Genomic DNA, 13,550 nt, shown 5'->3' with positions numbered 1-13,550 from the left:
AAGGGGAAGACAAAACAGAAAGAAGAGCGCCCCCCCCCCCCCCCCCCCCCCACACACACACACACAAACGCACGCGTGCCTGAAAGCATGCAGAAGGATAACCCGACGCATTACATCCTCCATGAAGAACAACGACAGAGAAAAAGAAACCCAGAAAGTAACCAACCGGTACGGGGAGGGGGAGAGGGAGGCAGGGAGGCAGGAGTGAGGGGGGGGGGAGGGGGCGCTGCCGGAAAGATGTAAGGGGGCCACCGAAAAGCGCCGATCAAGCAAAGTGCACAACAACCGCAAAACGGAAAATGGGAAAGACGGGGCGTTCAGACGTGTCTCGTCTTCTTCCTGGCCACATGGCCCTCGGCAAGCAGGCACGGCGAGAACAACAACAACAACAAAAAAAGCATGCCGGCTTCCGGGGTAAGGGGTGAAGGCACAGCACAGCGTTTTCGGACAGAAGGGGAGAGAGCGAGCGAGCGAGGCAGCGCGGGATGGGGTGTGCTCTGGTGCTCGCTCACGAGTTCACCACAATCGAAGCGACACACCTATAGAGACCAGTCTCTGTTTCTGCTGTGTGTGTGTGCGCGTGGTGCTCCACTCACAGGATGAGTGTAGGGGACGGGGGACGGGGGAGGGAAGAGACTGAATCGGCAGAATGGAAAAAGGACTTTAACATGTTTCTCTTTGCTATGACCTTATTCTACCGTGAACAAATCGAGAAACAGACGCGCACAAGCCCGCGGCTATGCGCCTACCTCGTCTGCGCTACGGCTACATCAAGGAACGGGGCCAACCAAGACTGTTGGGCGTCGTTCAGGCCCGCTGCGATTCCACGGCAGACAGCGCCGGCTGGGTTCCGGTTTGAGTCCCGCATCACCGCCGCGGCGCACCCAACGCATAAAAACAGGCGGCGGATGCGTGCAACTGTCGAATCGTCGGCAAGATTCGCCGTCAGCTGGTCCAAGCGTCATCGTGACCGCAAGCCTCTTCGGCACAGCTCTCTTCTCCAACACCACGAGTCCGAAGCCGTGCCCGAGGGCAGGCTGTCCAAGCTGCTTGGCTTCTCCACAACGGGAGCGCTAGACCCTGATACCACACTGAGGTGGCCGGCATAACCAAGGGAGAAGAGGGATTAAAAAAAAAACAAAGAAAGCACGCGGCAGGTTCGTGCCGTCATATTTGAGGAAAAAGCGACAAGGAACGAAAAAGGAGCCCGTGCAGACGCATGGGGGCTCAGGCGCATATGAGGGAGAAGAGGGAGCTGAGAAGCAAGGAAACTGAACGAAGGCATACGAAACAGCAGGAGGTCGCGGGTCAGAGGAGAAAACATGCGGAGAACACATATGGAGAGTGTGCGTGTGTGTGGGGGAGAGAGAGCAAAGAGAGGTGGAGGAACGAGAAGGAGAAGGTCGGATGGAGAGGGAGAGGGAGAGAGTTGAGCGGTTCATAAGTACAGCTGATGAAAAAAAAAAGGGCCTGGAGAAAGGAAATGCACACACATACACACACATGCGCAAGAATACACGTAAAAACACACAGGAATACCTGCAGGTGCCACTTCGCCGTCCCCCACCCCCCTAGAGGGGGGAGCAACCAGCAAGAAGGCCAATACGTACGTAACTCGCACACACACGCAGTGACACGCAAACCCCCTTCCCCCGAAAAAAAAAAGAAGGCCGCTTGGAGGAGGGCCGATGCAGAGGTGTTCACAGGAGAGCACAATGGACGTGAGCTGCGCTGGCTGGTGAAAACCAGAGTAGAACAGGGCAAAGTGTTCAGGCAGAAGAGCCGCTTCGGGGGGCTGAGGGAGCGAGGCAGGCATCGCGGGAGGTTTCGAAAACAAGAGGAGAAAGGCGTCCCGATAACAGCACCGGCCTTTCGTTCAGCTGCTGTTCCTTCACTCTGGCTCATTCGCCGTGCGCTTTAGCGGGCTCATGGGTTGACTGAGCTGCGGCCGCACCCGTGTCGGCGAGTAGGCGTAGGGGTTGTTGCGCGTCACGCCACCACGCCTGGGGGACGTGACTGTTTTGCTTGACGCAGCTGGAAACCTGCTGCCGGGAACCCTGTGGTGGTGCGGGCTGGCAAGCGCTGCTCTTCTCTCTCCGCGGCCGCTGTTGCTGCTTGCTCCCAGCTGCACCCCTGCGCAGTACACTGGCAGCCTGTACGGACCTGGAGAGGACGGACTGTGCGGCCTACTAAGTGGCCCCATGTCCGCGCCAGTGGCGGAGATGCAGGCTTCCGCTGTGCCGTCGTCGATACCGTTTGGCAGGTATTCCGGTAGCTGCAGGGAGGGCAACGGGTTGGCACCGGGCCAACAGCGCGCCCGAGCACCGAGTGAGCTTCCAAGGCTAAACTGCGGACCAAAGGAAGGGCTAGAGAGAGCCGGTGCTGTCGCCACGACGTGCGCCGGGCTCTCGGCAAATGCGGCGCTGCGCTGAGCAGAGACAGAGGTGGAGGGAGAACTGAGCGGAGAGGCGAAGGACTCAGGGTTGCTGCGCGCACTTCCACCTCCGCTGTTCAGCTTCAGCGACTGCCGCGGAGACGAGAACAGTAGCACACTTGTCGGCCTGATGTGGGGGCTGTGCGCTGGGGACTGGGCCGCAGAGGCGCTGTTATGCTGAGCCAGGTCCGCCAGCGGAGTCAGCGGTCGCTGAGTCGGGGTGCGCGGGCGCGTTGGCGTGATGACGCGGTGAATCGGCCCCGGGTGATAGAAACGGCAAGAGCTGCCGCGATTGCAGTTGCCGTTTATAAAGTGCCGACAGACGTTCTTCTTGCCGTTGGAGTAGCCATGCGGGCTATGCAGCTGGTTTGCACTGTTGCTGCTGGCATTGAAACTCGAGCCGCCTTGGTGGGGCCCGCTGGTGATGGGTGACCCTTGGTTGCTGCGCTGTCCATCCACACCGCCCAACGCTACAAATTCTACGGCGTCGAGATCCTCGCTGACAATAATGTTACCCGTCGTGAGGTACGGCGAATGCGTGAAGAGACGCGGACCAGTCGTAGAGTTCGTCGACGGCCAAAACGTGGGCGTCGAGTTTGTGCGGGCGGCAGGCACCTTCGCTGCCGGGGACGAAGAGCTCTGTGCGGGGTGCATGCTGCTCTTTTCGATGCCCGTAGAGGATTCGACAGAGCGAGGGCTAGGTTGGGACGGACGGGAGGTGTGGAGGGCTCTGCAGGGGGCTGGCGGCGTGGTTGGGTGAGGGGTAACAGCGGAAGAAGAAGAGGGACAGCGACACAGCAAACCCACACACGCCAGAGGCAATATTGCACTGCAGTCAAATCAAAAGAAAAAACGACCGACGAAAGAAAAAAAAGTATGAAACGCCCACCGTCACGAGAAAAAGCGAAACGCACGCAGAAGAGTTGTGCAACAACACGTAGGTGTGCTCCGCAGATATCAAGCAAGCAGACAAAACCGAAAAAGGCGGCGGATGAGGAGGGGGAGGGGCAACGGGAGTGGAGGGCCTGGAGGCGTTGAAGAACAACTACAGATGCGATGGGTAGGCGACGCAAGTTACGCTCGGTAGGGAAGCTGGAGGATGAGGCGCACACGCACACGAGATGAGAGAGGGTGCGGGTAAGGCGGTGTGTGGAGGGTGGGGTTGGGGAGGAGAGACAGACGAAGAGAAGGGCAAATCAAGGGGAAGCACCCACCCCCAACGACGACGACGACGACGAAAAAGAGAAAAAAACTATTAGGTACACAACAGCGCTCACGCCAGGTGGCACACTCACAGAGAGACGCACAACACCAAGAAGCAAAGAAGATGAACCACGGAGCTCAAGGCGAGCAATGTTGGAGTCTACTGCTAAAAAGAAAAAGGAGAGGTGAGGGTGGGCGGGTGGCGGGGCGAAAACAGAGGGAAAGATGACGACGACGACGAGGGCAAGAGAAGAGGGCGGAAGGCCGCGAGAAGCAGAAAGAACAACGAAAAGGTGAGGCCGAGGAGAGACGAGAGAGATATCCTACACCTCCCCCGATAAGAACAGCAAAGGGACTGAGGAGGAGAGGAGGCGAAGGAAGAGACACACACACACACAGACACACCGATATGCAGAGAATACAAGGAACGCAAGAGAGCCAAGCAGAACGTCACGCGCACGAGTGCGAGCACCACACGACGAAGAAATAGATGCCAAGGCGCCACAATGCTGCAAGCACTGCCGCACACGTGCACACACACACACACACACGCAGAGACGATGTGGCAGGGAAAGAAGGAGACACAAGTGCAACAGCACCTCCACACCCCCAGAAACCACTGCAAATGTGCACAAGCGGAGAGAGGGAGGGATTCCGCAGCGAGCACGTGGGCCACAAGGGAGGTTCAAAGGTCGCCCTACGCGCTTGAAAGCGGAGGGAGAGGGCTGAGGAGGACACACGCTGAGCCACAACAAAAGCCAACAAAACAAAACAAAAACAGCAAGCAAGCGAAAAAATGAGAAAGAAGACGTTGACAACTGCCCGTTGCGGATTTCGGGTGTTTGTTTTTCGTTTCTCACAGGAATGCACGGCGTGCAGACACGGACAGACAGAGACAGAGAGAGAGACAGGCGGGCAGGCAGGCAGACCGGGAAGAGCGTTCACAGAAAGCGTTTGGCGATAAAATCACGAGCGAATTAGCATACGCACACGTGCCTATACCGTAGACAGGAGAGAGAGAACAGCAAAGAAATTGGGAGCGCGGGGAGAGGGGGTGGTGGCCCACACATAGATGAGCACAGGAGACGCTCACACGTGGGGAGGCTTGCACGTTGTCCGACGGTAACCGAGATAGAAATCGACGAAAAGAAAAAAGAAACGAAGCGCAAGTGTACGTGCGTGAGTGCGCGCTTGCCAGTGTGAAGGGAGGGAAAGACGAGCAGGTCTGGTGCAACTCTCTCTCCGCTTTTGCTTCTCTTTTTTTTTTTAGGTTTGCCAACGAAAATGGCAAAGTTCTGAGCAGGGAGGTTTTGCCCGGCGAACTGGCTCGAAAAGGCAAAGGCTTGGAGAGGCAGTGTTGGTGGGGTGCGTAAAGGGTGTAGAGAAAACGGAGCGAGCAAGGAAAACCGCACGAGTGGGGATCACGCTTCCTTTTTTTTCTCTGTGCTGTGATGTACGTTGCTGACCGTTTTGCAGCGTCAGCGCACACACGCGAAAGAGCTAAACGTGCTGGAAGAGAGAGGTGGACGAGACACGCACCATATACAATCACGAACAACACGACAGAGACACGTAGAAACGACGAGAACAACACAACAGAGAAGGCGAAAGCAGCAGGGAGGGGAAGGGGAGGAAGAAAAGAGAAGAATGCGATTGAGAGATACCTGGAAAAAAAGGCGTGTAGAAATCACACATATCCATACATATATATCTATATACATGTAACGAAACGAGGAATCAACACGGGTCGACTAACGGAAATTAAGAGCAACCACAAAGGCACACACGCAAAGAAAAAGAAGAAAGACGAACGCGAAAGAAAAGGAAGAGACTCAATGGAAGCTGCCGTTGGCGACCCCCTTCAAAGAGCAGATAACCGCCAAAAGCCCTCGCCGGCGTCGCAAGCACATCCACGGAGCCTGTAACTCTCTCACGCACAGACTTGCAGCACTCCTTAATGTGCAAGCAAGCAACGACGGCAAAGGAGTAGAAGGGGAGAAGAGGCGATAAGGAGGAGGGGCACCCCTCACAGATCAGGCCCTGTTGGGAGTGATAAAGAGCTCTCTCACACACAAGCCCCAGTGCGCTTACGCGTTCTGTTAAAGGAGCGCAGCGACGCCGACACAGCGAGAGAAGTAGGGGCTTTGATGAGCGGAGAGGGAGACAGAGAAGGACACAAAAGGAAACCACACACGCAGCACACTCAGCGCAAGAAAGGGGACACGATGCAACAATTCAAAGGAGGGCAGCCACACAAGAAAGAGCAATCCAAAGAGCACACCGACACACACATATGCCTATGCATATACATATACATATATATATATATATATATTTACATGCAAAAGAGAGAACAACAGATGTTCGTCTATGTAGAACGAAAAACGCACGCCCACACGCAAGACCAAAACAGAGAGAGAGAGGAGAGGCAGGGCGGGGCGGGGGCAGGTGGGGGGGGGGAAGTGCAACGATAGATGTATATGAAGATGCATATGAAGATGTACACTACACTAAGCGAATGCACAACAGGTACAACAAAACCCGTAACAAAAAAGAGGAGATTCTGGGCTCCGGGACGGACAAAAAGAGATAGAGAGAGGCAAATCCGAAAAAACAAACAAACAAACAAACAAGAAGAGAATGAGTGCGAAGACAAGTCGGTGAACGAGAGACAACACGAGCAGAGGAAATCAATCTAAAATGATGAGAAAAAAAAAGAAATACGCACACACACACACACACACACAAACGCACGCGCACACAAAATGACACAGTCCAGGAAATGTTTGTGAAAAAGGCGCGATGCGAGTCTGCGCCTGTCTGCGTGAGTGTGTCTTGTATATATTTTTTTTTCAAAATATTCGTTCTACCTAGGTGCTGGCTTAGGGCAAAAAAAAGGAAGCAATCAAGGAGGAGGGAGAGAGTGAAGGGGGGAGTCTGGGGAGCGTGAAAACGGTGATGGCGTGTCTGCGAACGCGTTGGTGTGCTTCTGCTTAGACGTGTGCGCGTGTGGATGAGCGCACGCAGGTGTCTGCAGAATCGCTAAAAGAAAAACTTCTCTGTTTGCTTGCGCGCGTGCGTGACCCTAAAAGAAAACAACACCAAAGAAAAGGAGCACACAGGCGATCAGTTGACAGAGCACACCTAAAAAAAAAAGAGCAGTGCCTTGTGGTCTGCTGAAATTTTTTTTTGTCAAGCTTGTGTTTGCGGTTTCGTTTGAAATGTTAAGAACGTGAGAGATGCAGAAGGTGGAGTTGAAGTGTGTGTGCGTGTGTGTGTGATGGGAAAGGCCAAAGCGGGCGTCTGTGGCTGTCTGTCTGTGAGAGAAAACCAATCGAGGGGGGAGGGGAGACAAGTGTGAGCAGGGAGGAAAGGGAAGGACACGCAGAGTGATGACAAGCAAACAGCGAAAAACGAAGAAGACAAGTGAGGACACGAAAGACACAAACGCGAGTAAAGGGGAGACAGGGACAGGGCGTATTCACGGAGATGACAAGGAGACCAGACCTTGAAAGAGCAGAGAATGGCGTGATGGATAGTGGGGAGGGGGGAGGAAGATATTACAGAAGGCTTGAGGCAAACAAACACGAACAACAACAAAGAGGCGGCGATGAATGCGCGTCAAGACACCACACACACGTAACGAGAGAGAGTCAACAGTGAAAAATTGTGTGCGCGTTTCTCGCAGCTCAGACCACCTCCATCACCTCTCAAGAGAACACGCCAACGACAGCAAAAAGAAAACGAAAGGAAGCAGAGGAAGGGAGTAAAATGTCGGAGGGGTAGACCGTGCGTGTTGCACGCAAGACAGGGTTTGAAGTCAGTTACCGCCTCGTGAGTAGGTGGTGGTGATGGGGAGAGGGAGCGATGCTGCAGCTGCCGCTTCCACAAGGCACACAATAGCTGCTCCTCGCAGTGACCTGTAATGATCTGCAACGGAGAGGGCGAGCAGAGGGACAACGAGTGAGTGGGGCCACGCGTGTGAGGAAAGAGGGAGTGGCGACGGCGACCTCTTGTGTGAGGTATTCGCTTTTATTTCTTGGTGCTCTCGTGTGGAGTGGTGATGATCCTTCGATTCGATTGCGATCTCTTTCTTCTTTGTTTTCCTCTCAACTCGAAAGCCGCAGCTCAGCCTCCGTGACCAGAAGAGATGGTGGCGCGGATGCGTGCGTAGTGGAGCGAAAAGCAAGATGGATGGCGGTGTGCGATGGCTGGGTGAGTGTGGTGGGAACTGCTTGTGGCTCGATTGCAAGGAGGTAAGAAGCTCGGACGAAATGAAGAGCACGGGAGTGAGCTTCGAAGCCGTGGAGGAGGAGGAGGTCACAGGAAAGGACAAGTGTGCACAAGCCGATGCACACACACACACACAGATGTAGGGCGTGCAAGAGGAGACATATTGCGTGCATCGAGCGTATTGAACAGGCGGAGGGATGGGGGAAGAGGAGGATGAGAGCATGGCGGAGCTGATTGCGGTTGCAAGACCAGCAGCAAAGAGAGAGAGAGCAGCGCACACGAAGAGGGAGGTACAAAACCTCCGGGGTGGCGGGGGTGGTGGCAGAATGTTAGCGGCACTACAGCAGTCGCATGCCAGCACCCGCTCACAGCATATTCGCACATCGCCTGTGCATCCGAAAGCAAGAGTAGCGTAAGGAGTGGCTCTGAAAGCCACTCGAAATTGCGCTTCGACACTTCTTTTTTTTTTTTTACTTTTTTTTTGTTGGCTCTGTATTGTGGTGAGATGTTGCATTGCTGTGAGAGGAGCGTGAAAGGCAAGGCATGATTATAATCAGTGAACGCGTTCGAGTTGATAAGACGAGATTGCGAGTGGGGGTGAGCTGCCATACACAAACTTGTCCTTGAGGTACGCAGCGTTGCCACTGTGACAGAGATCGAGCAAGAGATAGCGAGAGAGGTGTTCGAAAGCAGGCTGAAAAAAAAGAACCGTTTCGCTTTCGCGGCGCCCTGCCCCGCATCGACGACCGCAGCTTCATAAAACAAACAATCAAGTAGTGGTGAACGAAAGGGACGCACAGCGGCAGAGGAACGGCCTCGGTGAATAGGTTTCGCCCAGTTCCACGCCGTCTCCGCATGACCACACGTGGTGAGCGCCGGCTTCTGTTTAAAAAGCAGCCGCTCATGGCCATCGCATTCGAAGAAAACCCCGTACACTAAGGACCCACCCGCCCAAGAACGTGCACACTCTCATCTCCATGCGTGTACGGTTACCCGTGTGCCGAACGCCACGCGAGCAGCATTCGAAGAACACACCGTTCAAACCTAACCACCGATTGCGTCTCCACCGCGACCAATTCGTTGCCTTAGCGCATCCGTTCAAGCGCCACTCTACCTCCCGCCCTGTCACAGGCCCCCCCCCCCGTCGCGTGATGCGAAGCAGCGAATGGCACGTGCTACAGCAGTGCGCCGACTCAGGCGCCGGAGCACGACCTCTGACCCCAACCTCTACCCACCCACCCCGCCCCTCGCAGGCCGCCTCACAGCCGCTCTCATCATGGAGGTTGCCACCTGGTGCATCCCTTCTCGGGGGTGGCATTCAGGCTTCCCACACCAGCAGGCGGTGTGAGGGGTGGGGGTGGGCTGTGCTCGAGTCATGCCGACACTCTGCCCAATCTTGTGGATGACACAGACGTACGCACCGTCGAGCGTCGCTCCGAGGCAACGCCATTCGGGGCGCGACCGCCGCGAAGTAGTAGCGCCAAGGAGCTCTTACATCACAGGATGGAGGGGGCCCCGGCTGCCTGAGAAACCACCAGCATCGAGGTGCGTCCGCACGTCATCTGAGGGCATCGTCATCAAGATCACGACGAGCACAGAAATGAAAGGAAAACAAGTAACCGAAGAGATACAAGATTGGATACAGCAGCAGCAGCATACAGCGTTCTATGTGCAAAGACCAGCAGATCATGCACCCGCGCCAGGAGACGCGCATAAAAAAAAAGAGGGACGAGGACGAGAGCTCTATGGATGGCAAGAACGCCACAAAACAGCAACAAAAGGTAAAAGCTCAGGACAACCCTGAGAACCGTCGGCGGGGCGGCGGGAAGGGAATTGTGGTACACATTGCACACCCACCACACACAGGTGAGAGATGAACACTGGCAGACGGTGCGTGACGGCAAGCGGAAGAAAACATGCCCCCGCTTGAGAGGAGAGGAGCATGAAGCCTCGGATACGGGTACACGCACACGCACACGCACACACCCACGGTAACGCGTCTCGGGCGCTCGCCACCAGTCAATCTCGTTCGTCTTCAGCCGCGCTGCTGGTGGCGGTTCACAAAATGAGAGGGTACAGCGAAGACGAGTGTGACACCGAGAAGGTGCATCACCCACGACGAGAGATTAAGCCCGAAGCCGGCTCCGTATGCGAGCTCACCTGCGGCGTAGTGACCAGAATTGTAGATTCTCGCCACCACCGCCCATGAAATCAGCTGCGTGAACACTCCCACACACCCGAGGGCGCCGAGGACGATACGAGAGTTGAACGAGATGGTGTGCGGTGCCGCCTTTAGGCAGCAGACGACGATGACGGCAGCCGCGAAATTCACCAGTAGCACAAGCAGCGTGATGATAGAGAAGGCGGCGCCGACGCCGAGGTGTCTGCGGATATAGGGGGTGGGGTACAGCGGCCGAGGGATGGTGTAGGTAGAGTTGTCGCAGTTGTTTTTGTAGCCCCAGTAGGTGAGGCAAGCCGCGCCCACGATGTCCAGCTGCGACGTGGGGATCGACACCAGTACCAGCGCGACCGATACGAAGAGCACGACGAGGTATATAGCGACGCGAATATCTGTCACCATCAGGTACGCGCAGCACGTCTCCACCGCGTTGGGCGGCATCGCATCACCCTGCTTCACCGCGGCAACCGCGGTGCGGGTTCCCTGATAGTTCGCCAAGGCTGAGTTGAGGCGGGGGAAGATGTACGAAGCGAAAGGGAAGTCCTTGTCCTTGCTGAGTTCGCTGTGCCAGCCTTGTATAAGGCCGGCGTGCGCGCCATAGTGAGCCGCATATTCTTCGCCGGAGCACTCTATCTGCGCCGCCGTTGCCCGGCTCATCGAGGCTGGCGTGTACTGCTCGTACATCTCGTCATCGGACTCGTCAGGGCTACGCCGTGCCCTCTTGACCTCCTCGCGGTTCTCCATGGTGGCGAATGCCCCCGCTTCCGTTTCCACTCGCTCAGGGTGCTGCGCAGGAGTGGGACCTTCAGCACCAGTCGCGGCTGCACCGCCGCCGCGTTCATTCACGCGCAGGCTATGCACACACGGGGTGTAGGGGCGGCGACGGCCCTTCCGCAAACTCGCCCTATCGGCGCCAGCCTGCTGAGGACTTACGGCGGCTTCGACCTCTTCGGGCCATGACTGCCGCTGTGACACGGCTGCCGGTGCACTGTACGCAGAGGCGCTGCCCAGAACAGCCCTGTTCCACGGCAGGTTGCCGGCCGCAGCGGATTTGGGCTGCTTTAGAGCTTGCATGGTTACTGTGGGGTATTGCACAAGCACTTGAGCCTGCGCCGACGACTCCGTTGGCGATGCAACTCGCGGAGAGTCCTTCGGAGTCAGCGACACGGACACGCGTGCAACCATCGTCACGTGCCCCGCGTCTTCTCCACCAGCACCCTCCGGCTCCGCCACCTGCTGGAATGAAGACGCCGACTTGGGCACAAAGGCGTTGGGATCGTCATCGCTATCAACCTGTGGACCTGCTGTTGCTGAGAGCGCCGTCAAATGAAAAACTGCAGCGTCTACATGCTGCGCTGAGTGCGTCATGGGCGGTGACTTGACCTTGTGTTGCATCATCGCCTCGTCATCGACGACGTCCTCCTCGGAAAAGGAGGATACGTCGTCGAACATCTTCTTTCCTCGCGCGACTTGGGACATGTTGCCCCCTGTGTGTGGGAGTGTATGCGCAGGCGCGTTTAGCCTGCTGAGGGATCGGGTGTGGCTCGGTGGGTGAGGTGTCGATGTTGCCGCGGGCAAAGCGCGCACACTACACGCGCGAGCACGACAGTTAGGTAGAACGCTAGCGACGGGCACCAGATGCACACACACACAGACACACACAGACAGACACGCCGAAAAACGGAAAAGCGCGACTCGGCCACAGAGACAGATTCGGAGAGGGGAAGGTGCGGAAAATGCAGTCGTCAGAACGCTATCGATTGCACAGTTTTGCAGCAGGCAGTGCTTCTTTCCCTGCGCGGCGTGGTGGAGGCAAGCGCACATTGTACACGTCTACATTCGCAGGTGTGCTTGTCTCGCGTGCCTGCGAGTGCTAGGGGGGGGTGCGCAGGTCTCGCCTTGTCCGTCGTCTTCCACCCGCCGAGCATGTAAGCTCCATCGCAGGACGTTTAAGCAGAGACGAGGGGTATCGACACAGCAGAGGCGCGCCAATACACTCCTCCCTCTCTCTTACAATTCTAGGCGCCAGACAGCTTTGGTGCTGGCACCGGCACGTTGAACCCCGCCCGCCCTTCTTGGGAGGAGGGAGGGAGGGGGGTCTAACGGCTCGTCTTGTATAGATTTACATGCGCATAAATTTGTCTATGAGGAGCGAGAGAATGGTACACAATACAGAGCAAGGTAAATAAAGATATAGAGACAGCAACGGAGACGGACGAGCAGGCGCTGGGAAGGTGAGAGGACAAGATGTCCGTGGCGTACCAAAAGAAAGCGATGCACCGGTGACATGACAGCAACAGATTGATAGGAATAGGGCGCCGACTTGAGGAGAGAGGGGAGAGAGCCGCTCAATGAACACGCACTCACACACGTCCGCAACAGGAAGAAGAACAATAAACAAACCTGCGTCTCTTTCTCACTCCCTCTCTCGTGATGCGAGGACTCCCATCCAGCGATACAGGCACTGAAGCATGCGGTGACCACAGCAAAGAAAAAGGAACAGAGACCCCCCAACTGCACTTCCGCCCCCAACATAGAGGAGAACGGAAGGAAGAGGGGGAGACCGGCAAGCACCAATGCTCGCTCACACCAGCATCGGAGGCTGTAGCGTGAAAGCTCATCTGTGTAGCTATTCTAGAGCTGTGCACGAGGCTTGAAGAAAAAAAAAACGAAGCCGCCATGACAGCTTCGGAAGGGGAGACGAAAAAGGAAAGCGAGATCGCATCGCCCCCTTTTCCAGATGAGACCCACACGCACACATGCGAATATATATATATATATATATTGAAGGAAAAAAAGAAGCGAGCCGTCGAAAAAAACGAGCACCACACAGCCGCTGCATCTATCCGGGATCGTGAGAGATGCGAGAAGAAACCAACATGAAGACAGCAAACATAAAAAAAAAGTGTATGAGCATGTGGGGCGTAGGAAGAGCTCTTTGTGTACCACTGGCAGCCAGCAAAGCCCATGCGCATGCAAGGCGGGGCCATCACTCATATCAAGCGCTACACAGAGCCCTCTACCCTCACGCCTTTTCCACCGAATACGCGGACGTCCTATCTGTCATAAAAAAAAAACACCAGCATCATCAAGCACGCAGAAAGCGGCGCACACGATGCCCGGCTAATTCGTCCGCATGCGACAGCACTTGCAGTCAAGGACAACGCTCTACCACGCGTAGGCTGCTTTCAGACAGAACACCAAAGAGGGCACAAAAAAGGAAAGGGGCGGAGGGCAAGAGAGAAGCACCGTTGCCGACGTCACGCAAGGCGACAGGGAGGCGACCGGTAAAAGGAGGCGGGGGTGCTTCTTTTCTAACGCTTCCACTCGCTGCCTTAGCGCATCCGTTCAAGCGCCACTCTACCTCCCGCCCTGTCACAGGCCCCCCGTCGCGTGATGCGAAGCAGCGAATGGCACGTGCTACAGCAGTGCGCCGACTCAGGCGCCGGAACACGACCTCTGACCCCAACCTCTACCCACCCACCCCGCCCCTCGCAGGCC

At 56.1% G+C, this 13,550-nt stretch overlaps 2 protein-coding genes across 2 annotated transcripts; both read right to left on the bottom strand.

The window, feature by feature from the left end:
• Window positions 1-1,891: 1,891 nt before the first annotated feature.
• LDBPK_281520 (hypothetical protein) lies at window positions 1,892-3,088 on the bottom strand (the record flags this gene model as incomplete). The annotated part of the gene is made up of 1 exon (XM_003862203.1): window positions 1,892-3,088. The coding sequence occupies one exon, from the start codon at window positions 3,086-3,088 to the stop codon at window positions 1,892-1,894; it is 1,197 nt and encodes a 398-aa protein (XP_003862251.1).
• A 6,817-nt stretch (window positions 3,089-9,905) lies between these two features.
• Window positions 9,906-11,528, bottom strand: LDBPK_281510 (amastin-like protein; the record flags this gene model as incomplete). Its single annotated transcript, XM_003862202.1, has 1 exon — window positions 9,906-11,528. The coding sequence occupies one exon, from the start codon at window positions 11,526-11,528 to the stop codon at window positions 9,906-9,908; it is 1,623 nt and encodes a 540-aa protein (XP_003862250.1).
• Between the last annotated feature and the right edge of the window lie 2,022 nt (window positions 11,529-13,550).

The sequence above is a fragment of the Leishmania donovani genome, chromosome 28, assembly GCF_000227135.1.
Source record: "Leishmania donovani BPK282A1 complete genome, chromosome 28".
NCBI lineage: Eukaryota > Euglenozoa > Kinetoplastea > Trypanosomatida > Trypanosomatidae > Leishmania > Leishmania donovani.
Note: the sequence above shows the minus strand (reverse complement) of the source record. Positions and strands in the feature narration are given on the sequence as shown.